Here is an 18,804-nt window from a genome sequence, read left to right on the forward strand (position 1 = left end):
CAATTTGATGCACTTCTGTTGACACTGAGCAGCATACCTGCATCCCTGTTGGCCAGATCACAGATCTGATTTCAATCGGTTTTGGTGTTTCCAGGCTACGTGCAAATCAACACAGGCCTTTCTCCAGTACTACGAGTGTTCACATGCGTTCCTTCATGCCCCCACGTATACAGAACATTAAGAGGTTGAACCAATCAGGGATCAGATGAATGTCACAACAGCTTGGTGCGCCTTCAGTGTCGTGTGTTAGAATCTCTTGAGCAGATATGACAGCTTGTTTCAGTGCCACTTCAGCTGCCGTTATCAGAAGGGATAGACCGTTTAGAGGCTATACTTCCACTTTACTGGGCAGAGTAATGATAATATATGCGTCTTGAGGAGACAGATTTATCATCATCTAGATGCAGTCACACTTTTGGTCACATAGCTATCCTCCAATCTGCCCCAGAAGCATGAAGCAACTACATGTAAAAACGGGGTCTATGTTGATAAAAAAAACATGTTTTCTACAAAACATATTTGCTAATGCACATCCGCTTCTCATGAATGTAATTGTCAGGAGACAGGGTTGCAATAAAGATGTTTTTTGCTTTTTCATCTTTTCTGAACAAGGCACTAACAACTACTTTGTACTCACTGGGTCAGAAGCTTTGTTCAAGAGAAAAAGCCCCGAACAAAGACATTAGGGAACTGAGAGAGCAAGCGACATGTAATATTGCATGATTCACAAAGTGCTCAATATGTGCAACAACTTTTAATGAAAGGATGAAAACAAACCTCAGAATCTGACGGACACAAGTGCTTCAATGTGTCCAATTCAAACAGCTACTTTTATTAAAGATAAAATGTCTCATTAATACATTTTTTGCTACCCGATGGACTTTAACTGGCTGTTAAGCCAAACCGGCTTTTAATGATGTTTTGAAAAGAGAGACTTTCCACTCCTTGGCTAAATTGTCCAGCATCACACAACAGACCCTGTATTTTAAAAAGAAAAAAAGATGGAAGGCTAGCGGTGTGAACAAAAATAAAAACTGACACTGTAAATGATGACTGACATTATAAATATGGCGCTTTGGTGCTAATGATTACTTTTGACTTGTTGGCTCAAACCCATGGTTCAAAACATTGTCAGGAGTGAAAAGAAGCATACACAGCACCCGGTTTGAGTGTAAGGACCAGGACAACATTACGAGGCTATGATTGCAATAAAAACACGTCTCCTCTTTTTATTTGACATGATGAAAAAAAAAAGATGCCCCTAAAGGGGGATATTTAAAATCAAATCATTTTAAATGTTAGCTCCAACTTTTTCTAGTCTGCCTCTTTTCAATAGTCCAACACCACACAACACTTGTGAGTGAAAAGAGGAGCGAGTGGTCCAGATGGAAGGAAGGATGGGTGGGAGAGTTGGAGAATTAGATACAAGGCCGGCGAGAGAGCTCGAATGACTCCCTCGTGCACGAATGCAACACTTAACAGCAGAAGGGAAGCGATGGAGTTAAGAAAGACGAGAGTAGACGGACACGGGCCGAGAAGTTGTCATTGCAGAAGGCCAACAGACGATTTGGAGCACAGAGAGGCGAGATAGAGAGAGTGAGGGAGGGAGTTGGGGAAGGACAAATGGAGAGATCAGCGAGTCTTTATTCCGGATGGAGCTTCAACCACAGTAGAGAGGAGAGAGGCACTTCTCTGCAATGATAGAACACTTAAAGGCTGACCTCTACTTTGGTGGGAATTGAGAAATGTAGTGGAGGAGGAGGAAGGGGAATGGGAGAAAATAGGAAGAGGAGGAGGAGGAGGGAGCAGAAACTCCCCACTGCAGTGGTCCAACATGCACAGCAGATGCTGTAGTTTGGAAAGCAGAGAGTTTGAGAGACTGAGAGGGGAGGGGAAGATGACGGGAGTTCAGAACTCAACCCTTCATCCATGTCTTCTCTTCTAAGAGCAGCATATGGAGAGAGAAAGAAGAGACATGAAGGTCTTGGGAGTAGATAGAAAGATAGTGGAGGGATGGAGTTGCGTACAGTACAAAACTGACAAAGGACAGAGAGAGAGAGACGAAGGAGGAGAATAATTATAAACAGAAGGCAAACATTTTTATAGGAAGAGAAGCAGATGGAGAAAATGAAGGAAGGAGAAAGAAGAGAGCGTTTTTCACTGTAATTAGCTGTTGATATAACGAAGAAAACCTACAGTGTTAAGATGAACCTGAAACGCAGCAGAGCATTGCAAAAATAATAAATATTATTTTGAGTTTGCTCGCTAGTTGCCCACAATTGCGGCTAACGTTAGCAGATGTTGGGGTCCGTACCCCCAAAACATGGGCGACAAAGGTCACTAACTTTTGGTTAAGTTTAGGCACAACATTTGCTTCAGGTTAAGAGAATCATACTTAAAAGAAAGAATCCTCACTTAAACCTGCATTCTTTGGTGGCAGCGTAACAAGCTCGAAGCACAAAACTGACATTTTATCACCTTTGGTAAACTGTTTTGGCGGAAGAGATGAAGATGAAGATGCAGATTTTTAGAAACAGAAGCAATTCCAATTTACAAATGTACTTCCAAAATTCCCTCTCCTTTCAGCTACATCTTGCTCTCCGCCCACTCCCTAGAGGAAGTATCCAACTCTTTAGCAGCTAGTTGCTATAACTCTTGTTTGCTGAGCAGGTAGCCGACAGTCTGTTTATTATATTAGTATATTTCTACTGGAAAACAACTGGCCTGTTATTGTTGGAAACTGCAGAGTTGGGGGATAATTCTCTGTGGATTTCTTTCACATTACACATAGAGATTTGATGTATTCTTTATATGAAAATAATGATTAGTGCAGCTTTAAATTGAGGTAACGATCAAGGTTGAAAGAAACCACCATTTACTGTCATAATCACAAATATATTTGTATAATGTTTGCTGTTTTAATAAGATTTGTTTATTTGCCATAGAAAGTCATTTTTCGAAAACATTCTGCTCGTTTGGGTTGAAATGGAACTTCGCCATCTCCCGCACATGACGCACAAAAATTCTTGCTCGTAGTTTACTGTAATTGTCCAGCCAAGAAGGGAAAGTCAAAGGAAGGACAGACAGATTAAGACGGTGAAAAATAAAATAGGATGGAGGGAATCGCAAAAATGAGGCAGAAGGAGGGAAAAGAGTGAATGAAAATCCCTCAGTGCTTCACTTTGGAAATGATGTATCGAGATGGAGAAGTAAATCTATGCAGTTGGCCCGAACAGCAAAGCACAGACAGTTTTTTGCTTCAGAGCGGCGGCAGCAAGAGATGGAGGGATGACGCTAGGGCACACTAGAACTGGAACAAAAAAAGGAAAAGAAATAAGCCAGTTGATTGTCGAGCGGAGGAGAAGAAAAGGAGAGAAATTAGGGCTCTTCTCTTTCTCTTCTTAACACTGCACAGCGTGCACTGCGCTTTGGAGAGTCGGGACAAAAAAATTGGAGGGGTGGAAGGGTCGGCAGGGAGCGAGGGAGGGACGAACAGCATGATGTGAGATAGCAGAACAAGAAGAAAATGATGAGTGACAACTCCTCACAGTGATGGCCTCCACACTGCAGAGTAGAGACTGTACTGCTGCGAGATCAGAGATGGCAAATTCAGAGAGCAGAAAGACAGGAGAGAGAGAGAGAGAGAGAGAGAGAGAAGAACCAAAGACAGAAGCCGAGTGCTTTTCGTCACTCATTAATTTAAACGTAATCTAAACAGATGTCCCTGTTAAACAAAAGAACTACATACATGGCCAAGAAAGTAGGATCATCATCACAGGCTTAGATAGAGAAGAAGAAGAAGAAGAAGAAGAGGAGAGGAGGAGAACGGGTGGTGAAGAGAATATTACATTACACTACAGAGAAGAAATCAAGGACAATGTATAAATGATGCAGAGGAGATACAGGGAATGAGAAGTTGGATTTAATTTATGTGTTAGAAAAACATTCGTAATCACAAAGAATGTGAAAAAAAAAACGCTGAAAGAAATCAAAGCCGTGGCTGTGATGTATAGAATGTTGATTTTGCTGAAATAATCACAGGGTCACATCGATTCCATCCAAATCTCCGTGGTAGATTGAAAGCTTAAACTGACTTTTATCATTATTCAGACAAGGAAAGCCATTGATATCAGTTTAATTTGACCCTGCTTTGCACAGATGAGATGCAGTACAGAGAGATGGAGGACCCAGCAGAGGAGGGAACACAGTGTGGGCACATTCTTAAGAGGCTTTTCCTTTTTTTACATGGAAGTGAATAGAAAGATTTAAATTAGAAAAAGAAAGTAAAGGGACATAACTGGCATAGAAATCCAGCCTGGTTCCAGTGGAGCAGAGCTAATGAGAGTTCTGCAACTATAACTGGCTAGATGAAGATAAAGCAAAACAGGAAATTAATTGTTAAGGGACACAAAGCTCAGTTGTGTTTATTAAAGCAGATACAATGAAAAAAAAAGAAGCATTTTACAGTTAATTCTGTCCTGTGTTAATCTCAGTGTGAACATTTACAGCGAAGAGAACCTGTCATTCCATGGCGAACACAAATGATCTGATAGCTGTAGCCAACACGGGATATTTTAATACGTTTTAAAGCCTTAATTCTGGATAATTTATTTTAAGACCCTTTTAAGGACCCACAGATACCCCGGAGGGAATGTGTGGGGGTGGATGGGTGGATGGATGAGGGGAGGAAAGAAAAGACCCAGTGCTGCTAATAGAAGAGATTAAACAGAGAGGAAAGCATGAAAACAGATGGGTTCCTACATTAATGCCAGACTACCAGGAGACAGAGAGAGAGACACATTGGGATAAAGAGATGGACGCGAGGGAGATAAAGACCGAAACTTAGAAATCAAGACAAGGAAAGGGAAACAAACAAGGGCATTACATTTACATATTTGGCTTTTAGCTGGTGCTCTCATCCCAAAAAACGACTGTCTTCTCAGGAGTCTCGATAGCTTCAGAGCGAGTCGGTAAGAACAAGTTTGAGCGCTAACGTTCCACTTAACATCGTGGTTGAACCGCAGGCTCCAGGGTGAGCTCGCTAGAGTAGTTAGCCCAGCCAGCAAAAATACTCATAAAAACCACAGAAGAAAACTGTCAGTAAAAGGAGATAAAGCATCCTGACAGACAGTTCTCATTCTCTATGCTTCATTCTGAGACTCTGACCTATGAGGAACACACCAGGGTGCCTTTGGCAACCCTGATTATTTTCCCGAGTAGTCGTTTTGTCTATAATATGTCAGAAAACTGTGAAAATTGTCCATCACAACACCAGAGCACAACATGATGTCTTTGTATTCCTCATCTTCATCGACCGGCAGTCCAAAATGCAAAGACATTCAGTTCACTATAAGTTCTAACAAAGCAAGAAAATGTTGGCACAAAAATGACATATAATTTAATATTGTAATCCCATTTCTAACGGGTGTGCTGTGTGTTGTACAATGGTGTCCTCTAACCGTATTAGTTTTATATTCTCATATGAAATGCCTGACTGAGGTTACTGCACTGAAATGTAGCAACAAGTTTTCCAATTTAAAAGACAAAATATGTTGTTTGTGATCTGACGCCGCCGTCCGCAATTGTATTCCAACCGTTTTGGGACATCTTTGCCTTTTCTCTTACGCAGCTCCCAAACAACTTCACAAAGATTAAGTTTCATTTTGTTAAAGTTTGAAGAGAGAAGCATGAAACTCACAAAGCAAAGAATCAGTTCACACAAAAGACATATTTTCTCACTTACCGCTCGTGGTATCTGACTGTGCTGATACGTTTACATGCACTTGTGCACAGTGTGTGTTTTGGTGAGTTAAAGACACCTTCTCCACCCCTGAAGTTGTATTTTGTTCTATTTCATAGAGACGTTTAGCGAATGAATTAATGAGCTAGTTATCATCTAATGGGCCAGTTGTATAAAACCCAAACTTAAGTTGTGAACCACATCCCTGTAGATGCTTGAGATCAATTTCTTTCTTTCTCATGACAAATGTTTGTCCTGATATGTAACATCAGTAACAATTTACTAACTTCTTGACAAGCCACACAACAGTAGGACAGAAGTGGACAATACGCTCACACCAACAGTACAGTACAGATGTCGACACTAAATATGGAGAAAAAGATGACTTTCCTCCGTTGTGAAAGGATTATGTGACAGTAGCACTAATTGGATGCTGTATATTCACTTGTTAGCTAACGATTAACTTTCAGCCGGAGAAATAATGATTAATAAAGATATTTGTTTTGGTCCGTTGCTCGTGATTAAAAAATGTGATCTTCAGGGAAAACTGGGTCAGAAACCTTTTTTTCATAATTTAAGAACCAAACCGACGTCATCAAGCTTTGAATCTACGTCACGTTTCCATCACACTTTCCTTAATTCTGCTAATCTCCTTTCTGTACGAGCAAGAACCATTTTATATACATTTTAAGCCGCATTCGTTCACTGAAATGTAATGAGTCCAGGAACACGTGTCTCACACAGAGAGGTGTAGTGTCATGTGCGTATTTTACTCAGTAAACAAGGATGAAAGTAGAATGAAACACTCACGATATGAGGTTTAGCAAACACAGCTCACTCGAAAAAGAAAATCTGGATATAAGCTTTCAGTCTGGCTATAATTCTATTCATTTGTCATGTTCCTTCCTTTCCATAAAAGTATATAAGCAGACATCAGACAGGCCTCAGTACGATTTAACAAGGTAATGGCTCTCTGGTGATTTATAAACCTTGGTGAACGGGGAAGCTCTTGCCTAGCGCGAGGATATTGAGTAGGCGGACTTTTACTGTGGTAAAAATGACTGTTGTTGTAAATCATTTTATTAAAAACCACGCAAAGCACTTTTAAAGTTTACGGTGTTGAGGACTCTTAAGTGAACAGGCACAAAAAAATATATTGAAATTGATGGTCAGATCCACACCGAGCCTCTCGGAGACCGAGACACTACTCCACATGCGGGGCGGGAGATGTGTGTTATTTTCTTTTGACATTTTCTGAAAAACTATTGATCCACGTCGCATCAGTCAAAGTTTTCTTGGTGTCTGGGAAGGCTCTCTGGAGAATGTATTAACAGCCATCACAGGATTGAAAGACTGCAGCAGAGACTTTTGAGATCTAACACCTGAAAGAAGGCTTTCTCTCCCTTATCCTCTTCGTATCACCTGAACTCTATATTATTCCAGATGTACTTAAAATAATCACGTGTAATGGTGGACAAGTGCAAGGACAAGAAAGAGGATGGAGTACAAAGAAATCAAAGTAAAAAAAAAAAAAAAAAAGGCAATTTATTTTTTGGGTTAATGAAGTAAATGTATGAAAAAGATCTCGTGTGATTCAGAAATTTGCCTTCTGCTGCTCACCCACAGATATAAAAATAGAAAATCACATAACCAGGCATAGAACAGGCATGCATACATTGCATAATACTGTATTTGCTCCACACAACCATTTATTCCTCATTTGAATTTTGAATACAAATACTGTGACATCATTCATCTGATGTTCAGCCTGCACATCACTTGAGTAGGTATTTCATTTTTTTCCCTCGGGCTTACTTGCTTTGTTGCAAATAATGCTTTGAGCGTGTCACACTGGCTGGCGAGGGCCGCTGCTCTGCACCGCGGTCAAATGGCCGTTACCGCCGATAACGCTATCCTGAGCGTCGTCACTTAGCGTGTGGCGCTCACCATCTGGTTCCCCCTCAAGATAAACACGGTTAGCCTCTGGCTCAGCATGTTGAGAGCCTTGTGGAGGCAATAGATTTCTAATTGAGCACCTTTATATTTCACCCATACAAAAACTGAAGTGTAAGCGACTTCCCGGAGTCTTAAAAAAAATGGACAGAGCCGTGGCAGCTGTTTCCCCTTGTTTCCAATCTTTAATCTAAGCTAAGCTAAGCGTCTCCTGGCTCTAGCTTCAAATCTACCGGACAGATATGAGAGTGGTATTGATCTTCTCATTTAACTCGCGGCATCAAAGCAAATTGGCTTATTTCCTAAAATGGCTAACTTTGTCTTCAAACTAGCCTCTTGTACAAGGGACATCCGGCCTATATAGATAAAAGAAAGAAAACAAGCGGCACACACACACATACCACACTGTCAAACAAAGCAAATCAAATCAAAGCGCTACAGGGCATTAAAAGATATCAAGAAGAGGTAGTGACAATATTTCCCTCTTTACTATGCATTAGTGTGAACTTGTGACTTGAAACATGAGCAGCGGAGTAAGTGATGGCACGCAGACAACCCAAAGCGGCAGAAAGAAGCAGCAGGCTGATAGTGACAGCCATTATGATAATTGCTTCTTTGGCTTCTTTTCACTATAAAGGTGAGGAAAGAGAAAATCGTCTGTGCTTCAGCATTATGCACTTTACTCTGTTATGCTTTCTTTCTAATCCTTTTTGCGCCAAGCAGAGCAGCCAGCATGAGCAGTGTCTTCTCCAGGTAATCTGGTTCTTAGGATGTGTCATCGGTCAGTGTTATTCGCCAGAAATCCCCAACGGACTTTCTTCTTTTTTTTTTCTTTCTCGCTGCTGTAAATACTACATGGCAGGATTTCATTGGCATGGTGCTTGAAGCTAATACACCGTTGGGAACATTTCTCTCTCAAGTTTCATCTGGAACTAATGCCGCCTTGCTTCAATTTGCACCACCGTGGGCAAAGTTTGGTTCATCTCGCTCCTTCCATTGAGTCTGCAGACATTTTGCGCTGCCGCCTCTAAATGATTATTTTTTAATTCTGTCTGAAGGAATAGGGCAAGAGAGATGAGTGGATTGAGAGGGAGAAGAGGGCGGAGGGGAAGGGGAAGGTGGATAAAACAGACAGAGGTGTGTGTTTATCAAGTGCTTCATAGTCGGCGCACTGATCCACGATCAATTGACGCTCTCAGATCAGTTGGGACGGAATGATCAAGGGAAGCCTGCGGTCACTGAACCCGGATCAGCTGTCGGAAAGGACGGATAATTAGGGAGCTGGAGAGAATATTCGCAAACAGATGGGAGGATGGAGGCGACATGTGTGGAGGAGAGAGAGAAGAAGAGAGGCTGTCTGTTTGGACGTGTGTGTCAGCTAAATGCCTAAAATGTAAAACAAAAGGAGAGAGAGACAGAGAGACAGAGAGACAGAGAGAGAGAGAGAGAGAGAGAGACAGAGAGAGAGAGAGAGTGATGAGAGAAGGAGGGAGGGGGAGACAGGAGAAGAAAGAAAGGAAAAAGAACAAAGCAGGAGTGGAAAAGACATTTGACAGTTGGATGCAAAGACAAATGGACAGAGAGGGAAGCAAGAAGGGGAGGTGAAATGCAGATTGAGGTTGAGGCAAAGAGTGAGACGAGGACATAACAGGATGCAGAAGCTAAGAGAGAGATAAAGATAGAAATATAAAAATATTGGCCTGTAACTGATTTACTTTGCCTCGGCAGCACAGGTTTCTCCCCCCCTCTCGTGCCAATAAGTCAAATTTCAATTTGAGCGAGTTCTCTGCACAGCGCGAACTTAGTTGGAAAGGCATAAGGAGGTAGGAGGCAGATGAAAAAGGAATATATGTATGTGCTCTCAGTATGTGTTGTGAGAGAATTCCCCCTCTTCTTGTATGTTTGAAGTTGAAAGAGCATGAGAGAGATTGAGGGAGGAGGAGGAGGTGGAGGAGGAAGGCGATAGGCGAAAATAGCTGCTGTGACCAGATCAACAGTTGGACCTTTGGGGAGTATCGAGTCTCGAGTTTGAGCTGCAGACAAGAACCGCTATCTGGCCAAACACACACACACACACATACACAGGCAACAGAGACATGCAGACACACTTTCAAACACCGACGTACAAAAAGGTTTGTAGGCTGATAAGCAGATCCTGTACTTGATATGTAATCAACGCACAAATGCTCCATCTCCTCAGCTCAAAGCCCTCCTGACACCACTTATAACCCTCTCACACGCTCGATCATATGCACACACGTAGAATTGCAAAGTGGAAGGAGACGTTGTTTGAAGAAGTTTCTCCTCTCGTGGTCGATTCCCATTTTTATCCTCACTGGTTCCTCAACGTAAACCCAGGGGTCTCCTTGATTACCTAACGGCACTATAAGACTGCCGGGGATGATCCACTGTCGTTCCAGCCAGTGTGTCAGTGTCTCCGAGGTGTGTTTAGCTGTGTTGCTATCTTTTAAGTGTTAGCTCTACCGTTACCGGAGCAGCATGCATCTCTGAGGCATGACATTTACTTGCCTATACTTTTAAACAACTGACACAAAATTAGTATTGACTTTGTCTTCGTGTACACAGAGTAGTTTTCTTCTCTCTGATTATCATGTCACGTTTCCCCCCAATGTTTGTGAAGCTACATTTTTATCCTGCTGAAATCCATCATTCAGGAATCAAAAATCAAGATGCGGGAAAGTGCAGCTGGTGTCTGTTACCGCAGCACTCATAAATGAGTTGCACCTGTGTTTTTAATTTTAAATCAAAACATTCTGCTTGACATCTGGAAACAATGTTTCAAATTTCGCGTTCCAGTAAGACGCTTTGTTTCTGAAAACCTAAAATTATTTCAATTTTGTTTTTTTTTTGTTTCTGCCTGGTGAGCAGATGGCGTTAAACACCGTGACGCCCATGAACCTCGGCTGACGTTGCCATGGAGGAGTCAGATGCACAAAACACACGATTCAAAATGCCCCGTTGTTACGAGCTGTAAAAAAACACAATACTACAGCTGCCGAATTCAACCAAAAGTGAACTTTTTTTAAACTATTATTGTTTTTGGGAACTTTGTCAGGTAGTAAAGGTCCACAGCCAGACTTGTGGTTGATGATGTGTGTTGTTATCTCTAATCGCTGTATTTTCTTATGCAGTTTTGTAGGAAGAGTTTAATTTCGACTTCCTTTTTTTATTAAGCGTGAGAAGAGGAAACTAGAACACAAATTTAAAATGGTTTCGAACGTTGAAAGTTGTGAACTGCAAACTTAGAAGTTTAGAGTTTCATGTCCATCCAAGCCTTGGAAGTGCTCCAAATGGCAGTCGCCTGACATGCTCGATGAGAAAATAAAAATAAACTACTCCCCTCTCTCTAGCCACACAGATACACACCTCATCGGTTAATCCAGTTTATCTCAATAATCAGAAATTCATTACATCCCTCAAGCAAAGAAACAAAAGCCAAACAGCAGAGTGTGACCTATTGGCGGACTATTTATGTTGCTCATATCGCAGGCTAAACAGCGCTAAGGCACATGTACCATTTTCAGGGGCGTCCCGATCGATTCGCCCCCGTAACTAGATATCATATCGTTTCTGAAAATCCATCACACCTGTACTCTCGAGCAATATACATCGTTTATAATGAAAAACGAAAGAACAAAAAGAGAAAAAAGCCTGGAGACAGAAAAGATTAGAAATGGGGGAGATGCAAGAGAGAAAGATGGAGAAGAACAAGAGAGAGGGAAAGAGGGGAGATGGAGGAGAACTGAGGGGAAGGGAATTAAGGAGACTGATGGTTGAGAGCAGGGTCCAAGGGGCATGGATAAGTGTGTGTGTATGTGTGTGAGTGAGTGAGTGAGTGACCGTATGCCTCACATACAGACACACACACACACACACACACACACACAAAGAGGGTTGCTCATGAAGACAAATGTAGTGACCTTGCTTAGTGATAAGTCATGGAGATAAAGTAGTGTTGGATGAAATAACTGAAAAACACCAACAGAAACAGAGGTGTGTGTGTGTGTGTGTGTGCGTGCGCGTGCAATAGAGATAGACAGGTGAACAGACAGATGGGAAGATGGAGAGACAGGGATATAATATTGAGACAGAAGAAGATGAGGAGACAAACAGACACAGATGTGGCTCAATACTGAGAGAGGCAAATAAACAATAAGATATGAAAACAGACAGCGACCACACACTATTAAACTACACACACGCCCACACATATTTGGACTCGTCCACACAATACACAAAGATTTTCAGAATAAGATGACATGTTGAGGAATGAGAAAAGAGCTGACGGAACTAATTTGCATTGAATTCTTTAAGAATTAGCCTGCTGGCTAGCTAGCTAAAAACATGATATTTTATTTGTCAGAAGGCTGTATTACTGTTGATAGAGTAGGAGAGGATAAAACCTTAAGCGCTGTTACAAGAAACAAAAGATTTAAAGCAAATTTGACAATCAAATAGACATCACACAAATGAAATACTGCAACAAGTCAGCTAGCGCGTTAGCTGACTTGTTGTCTCTGTTATTTCCAAAAAGCACCTTCTCTGGTTGTAGAAATAAATCAGATTGTATAGAAGTCTCTTGATTAAATGACCCTATTTTACAGCTGGGTTTATTACCTCAATGAACATTATAAACATGAGTTTATGGTCTCAATTTCTAGTTTTTGACATGTCACCACAGCGTTGTCTCGTCTGGGAGTTGTTTTCGTCTTTAACCCTTTCACAGTGTGTTTTCAGTACATGGAAGTTAATTGTGACATTTCGGTCACATAAACACGTCTTGTTCAGTGTTCGGTTGTACTCCACCCTCTTGTGTCACTTCTGGTTCCAAAAAAACAAGATGGCGACGGCCGAAAGGTCAAACTCGAGGCTTCAAAACTGTCATCCACCAACCAGTGGACGGTGTCACAGTGACTACATCCACTTTTTATATACAGTCTCTGACTGCAGCCGACAATACCTCAAATATAGCCGGATGCCAGGGAAAAGACTGAAATAATGCCCACGGTAACTTAAAACGACCGTGAATGTGCGAACAAATCTATAGAACTATTCACTTTACTTGACCCGCAATAGTTTTTTTTATAGGTATCTGCTTTCTTGTTAAGTCATTATTTGCGGGGAGCCAGCTCTGCACGATGGCGCCAGAGAACAAAGCTGAAAAGCTTTTACCGAGACAGACAGACAGACAGACAGACAGAGACAGACAGACAGACAGACAGACAGAGACAGACAGACAGACAGATAGAAGTCGAGATAGACAGACAGATAGGAGCGCAGGGAGACAGACAGCAATCACACCGCACAAACAACCGTAGAGGTCAATGCTATCACGGAAACGAGCGGGTTATTTCGTAGCATTTCATCATCATCTATCTCGGTCGCTTGTGCTTCTCTCTCCCCCTTTCATGGCTGGATTTCTCATTGATGACAAAGCCATTTATGTCTCTCTTATGTTTCTCCCCCGCCTCCCTCCTCCCTCCTCCCCTACCCATTCCCACTGCCTCTCCCTTATTCGCCTTGCTATTTATGCTTCCTCTGTTTTATTTTTCAGTTTTTTTTTTCTCTCACACTTTCTCTTGTCTCTCATTCTCAATTTGCGTCTCCTCTCTTTACTCCCCTCTCTGTCTCTCTTTGCCTTGTTCGCGCTCACATCTCAGCTATTTTTTCCTCCTCTCTCTCTCTCTCACCTCGTCTTCCTCACTCCTCCTCCTCCTCCTCCTCTCTTTCCCTCTTACATCATTTTCTCTCCAAACATCTCACCCCGCTCCCCCCCTCCTTTCCATTTTACCTTTCTCTTTCTCATGATTTAAATTCTGCACATCATCTTTCCTACTTTCCTCTTTCCCTCTCACTCTGCCCTCCCCAACCTTGGTCGCCCTCTTTTACATGCTTTCTTACTCTCTTCCCACCTCCCTTATTTTTTTCACTACTTCTCCTATTTCATGTCAATGTTTCTGTCTCCAACTTGCGCCTTTCAGATTCTCGCTAATCACGCTCCTTTATCATTTCTTTCCTTCCTTTCTTTGTCATACTTTCTCCCCCTATCCCCTCTTTTCCGTTTTCCCCCTTTCTCAGCCTTTCCCTCTCCTCCTCCCCTTTTCCTCCCTCTTTCAACCTTTTCTTTTATCCTTTCTACATCTTCCTCTTTCGCCTTTTCTACCTTCCAATCCTATCATCCCTTTTACCTCCCTACTGTCTCACCTCTTTGCACCCTCCTGTCATCTTCCTCCCTACTTCACCTGATTTCTTTTATCCATCCGTCATGGTCCCTTCCCATCTCTCTACCACCTTCTTTTATAAATCCTTACATCCTCTCATGTTTCCTTCTCATCTCTTTCTCCTTCCCCCCCTTCCTTCTTATGTTGCATTCCTTCCCCCCCCTGCACGGCTCTCTCCTCTATACTCCCCCAACTCCCCCTTCCGTCAAGCCCTCATCTTGTCCGCCACTTTTCGTTCTTTCTTTCCCCCCATCTCAACAATCTTTCTGTCCTTTCTACCTGACTCGTACTCTGCCTCCTTTCTCTGCCTCCTCTTGCTCCTGCTTTTTATTTTTCTCTCTCCTCTTTATTGCGACGAGACACCTGTACACGGCAAAATATGAGAAAACCATTAGAAATCCATTGTAATATTAAGAAAATGTAAAATGGATTACTCTGTAGTAAAGTTAGAAAAGTTAAAAGCAAAAAAAAAAGATCCTGAAAATCAAATCAAGTAAATAGATGAAATTTTTTTTTTAAACATACCTTATACAACTTAAATCTCTTATTCATAAAGCTGATCAATTATCTATGCACATTTCTAAATATTGATATGTTCCTCTTCTTCCTTCAGCGCTGCGAGATAACCGCATCCAGCTGCACCACTCGACACCCACCGAGCTTTCCATAACCATCGCCGACGTGCAGCTGTCCGACGAGGGCGAGTACACCTGCTCCATCTTCACCATGCCGGTCCGCACCGCCCGAGCTACTGTCACCGTGCTAGGTGGGTCACACACACACACACACACACACACACACACACACAGTACATGTTGACACTATCTCACACACTGTGCATATTGGTGGTGGAAAGCTGTTGTCTTGATGTTGCCAAAAACAGAGGTTGAGACTTTTCCAGACCTTGAAACGCACCCTGGACTATCAAGCATATTTCTACTTATTTGTAAAACTCCCTTTACTTTATTAATTATTTCTACCTCCTGTCTGTCCTTGAAGGAGAATCCCGCTCTCAGAGGCCCAGCCAGGTTTTCTTTCCTATGCACACTTTTCTAGAGAAATGCTCTCTGTTCTCTCCGAGGCCTAATGCTGCTGAATGATACCCTTGCCTTCCTTGTCTTCGTACTCCAGCGTGTCTCCTTTGGGACTGCTTGACGGCAGTACAAATCAGCTGGACTGCAGTCTATCTTGATTTCTCTCCCGAACCTGTTGGATTGTGACAAATCTAAATGGATGATTCAAAGCTTTTGGCATCTTTTTCTTATTTTCTCCTCACTTGTCATGTTGTTTATAACAATTTCACAACTATGGCCTCTTGTTCGAGTGGGTTTCCGACTACACACAGAAAATGTGGGCCCATTAAATGACAAGAGCAGTTTATATTTTTAGAATGATGAAAAGGTGGCTCACATTCACCTTGATACACCGCTGTGGCTTTGTGCTCGCCTGATCTACCCTGCAGAGTTTAGAGCAGAATGAGGTTTGACCCTCTGGATGGCCATTGTAACTGTGACATGCTAGCAGAGGCTGCCTGTTGGCATGAGGCAAAGTACTGCCACTCCAGCAGTTTAGTGCTGCACTTCTATTAAGTTAGAGGACTTATGAAAGACGGATTATAAAATAATGTCTGCAATCAATGCAACAATGGCTGAGATATCCGGTCTTGTGGTATAAAGGCCTTTAGTCACCGGAGGCTTCTTCTTGCCATTGATTTGCACGTCAATATATTTTTTTCCCCGCTGTTGTTTTTATCATGAATACTTTCACATGGAACACAAATATTACGTGTTAAAAGAGCAAGATAGTTATTTTTTGGAACACGGTTGATTTTTTTTTTTTTAGCTTTTGTTCCGCAAATAAAGGCATCAACCACGTTATGTGTAGCGGATATACTCACAGCTTACAAATGGGGAGGTTCTGTTGTTCGAACCAAAACGTCAACCTTGTCAAAGGCAGAGCGTACCGTTCTTACCTTTCACAATAAAAGCCCTAGACATATACAGTACACTATGTCATCTTTACCAGAGGGAACTCAAATCAAAGCATTTTGCTAAAAGGAAAGTCGATAAAATATTTTCCAGTAGCAAAGGCTAAATAACAGTTAACCTCAGACAGACTGCCAGACGCTGCTTTGGGTCAATGGGAGCCTGGTAGTTGGTACTTTGCCTGCTTGCATCTATTCAAAACTGTTATTCAATAAGTGTTGCAACTGTCGCAAATTCGCATCCATGCCGGTGTGAATAGTGTGAAACATTCGCAGGCGAGTATTTTGCCTTTTTGTCTCGTCTATTCTTCACGCCCCTGGTGTGCAAAAGGCCTTGAAGCTGCAAAATCACTGTATGCTTTATGTTTCCCATAATGTATTTCATTTTCATCTTTTTTGTTAGATCCCGTACTCCTTATGAAGAATAATCAGATTTTCATGTGTAAAATTGAGTTTCGCTTAAAAGTAAAAACTGAAGAGTCAGATTAATTGGATAAATTGAGAAAAATTAATTAAAAAAATATATATATTCCCAAAATTATCCCTTCTGTGGACCGTAACGTTATGACTCCATAGCCTTCCCTGTGATGCCTTCATCCAGTTTGATCCAGATCCTTTCTTACTGCCTTAACCTATGTGTAAGGGTGTGACCTCATATAACTCTTGTGTGGAGATGAACCGGCTCCACTCATCTTCTTTGGGATGGATGTTATTGCTTCCCCTGCAGCCTGCGATAAATTGTGGTCATCCTGTCAGTGGTGAGTGGGCCTGTTTATCGATTGGATATTGGGCTAATCGGCTTTGGACCCTCACAAACAATCTTTCAAGTATAGATTTTTATTAGTCGGGTTGTTATTGTGTCTCAGTGTGAGCTCATTCTGGCCATATTTTGTGGTTTTAAGATGAGATGTTTTGAAGATGAGAACAAAGCATTGTGCCTGGCAATCCTGTAATGCACGAGCTAATGGCCACACAACCACAATAGAGACTTACTGTATACATGAGAGACAGCTGGTGGGATATTCCTGGGAGGTTGCGGTGGGCAGATATATAGCCAACATTTCAGGGCGTCCAACGCCACTTTTAAATTACTCTGCAATGAAACTGAGTCATCCTTTGTGCTGCTCACGAAAAAACCTACATCCACATTTACTTAAACTCACCATATGATACAGACATAGAATACATTTGTGATATATAAGCTTATTCATGATATTGAGGAGGTATTGTTTATTCTGTGTCCTCTCAGCTTTTCTAAATGAATACACCATTATGTGCCGACATGTTCTTGGATTAAAAATCAGCTGCAGAGAGTTTCTACCTAATTCACTTGCACCAAGTGGAAACAAGAGATTAAAATTGTGATATTTGGGGTGGGGCCGGGTGGCTGACGACGGCTGTTCTGTAGCTGAACGGCCGCATTGTTGTTCCCCAAATTTGGGGTTTGTCTGTCCAGAGCCGTGGAAGCATACTTGAATAAATCATTTTGTTGATATTTACTCAAATGTTTTGGCAGTGCTGCAAAGTATATTGAAATTAATTAAATATAGTCGCCCTGGACAACGGCATTAGCAGAGCGCCTGAAATGTTAATGCGATGTTGTGTGTGTGTGTGTGTGTGTGTGTGTGTGTGTGTGTGTGTGTGTGTGTGTGTGTGTGTGTGTGTGTGTGTGCGTGGGGGGGGAAGGGAAACGTGTGTGTGTCGAAGCAAGGGTGAAGGCGGGTCTACATTAGCTCTTTAAATTCAAATTAACATCAGAACTCCTCCATATTGCTTCCAATTGTGCAGTAATTGTGAGTCAAGCTTTTTTTTTTTTTTTCATCGCGGTAATTGAGGGCTGTGTTACTGTATTCTGCGTTCAATAAATATTTCATGACCCCTGAGAGGAAGCAAAGCCATTAAAAATGTATGGTTAGATGTCTAAAAACGCATCGACCCCTATGGGAAAATCAGCTGAAGACATCGAGTTTTGGCACAGCAGCGTTCATGTGTGTTTTATTCTTGTTTTGACATGTGCGAGGTTTTGACAGACACAGACACACACCAGCGCATAACTGCTGAGCACGGTCAGTTTTAAATGCTTGTGTGTCTGTTGGTGTAAAATGTGTGGCATGCCTCTCCGCTCTCTCCTGAGCCGAGCAGAGAATAATTTATAATGGCTTTATTCTCTTTTATTCTCCTTGTAGAGGAAAGGGTCTCGACAGGGCTTCTCCAGCCAATTCTATATGTGCAGTATTATTCTCTCATTAATATTCAGCGCTCCTTTACTGCCAGAGAGCTTCCGCACACAGTGCACTACATCAAATACTGCTACATTAAAAATTGACCACATTTTTTATTTTTTTGATCTATACCTTGGTTATTTCACGGCATTTTATATTGGTATTTGGTCGGTTTGCTTGTCTGTCTGCAGGGAAAATATCATTTAATCTAATGCCACAGCAACTACAGAAACCCTAATCTATCCATCTATCCATCTATCTATCTATCCATCTATCTATCTATCCATCTATCCATCTATCTATCTATCTATCTATCCATCTATCCATCTATCTATCTATCTATCTATCCATCTATCCATCTATCTATCCATCTATCCATCCATCTATCTATCCATCTATCCATCTATCTATCTATCTATCTATCCATCTATCCATCTATCTATCCATCTATCCATCTATCTATCTATCCATCTATCTATCTATCCATCTATCCATCCATCTATCTATCCATCTATCCATCTATCCATCTATCTATCTATCCATCCATCTATCTATCTATCTATCCATCTATCATCTATCCATCCATCTATCCATCTATCCATCTATCCATCTATCCATCTATCCATCTATCCATCTATCCATCTATCCATCCGTCCATCCGTC

General features: G+C 41.7%; 1 protein-coding gene across 1 annotated transcript in view; it reads left to right on the plus strand.

Moving 5' to 3' along the window:
• Positions 1–18,804, plus strand: part of cadm3 (cell adhesion molecule 3) — an 80,800-nt gene that overhangs the window by 35,305 nt on the left and 26,691 nt on the right. Inside the window, exon 4 of the mRNA XM_079172703.1 lies at positions 14,549–14,701. Coding sequence (XP_079028829.1) covers positions 14,549–14,701 — 153 coding nt within the window. The remainder of the gene's footprint in view (positions 1–14,548; positions 14,702–18,804) is intronic.

The sequence above is a fragment of the Pholis gunnellus genome (assembly GCF_910591455.1).
Source record: "Pholis gunnellus genome assembly, chromosome: 14".
NCBI lineage: Eukaryota > Metazoa > Chordata > Actinopteri > Perciformes > Pholidae > Pholis > Pholis gunnellus.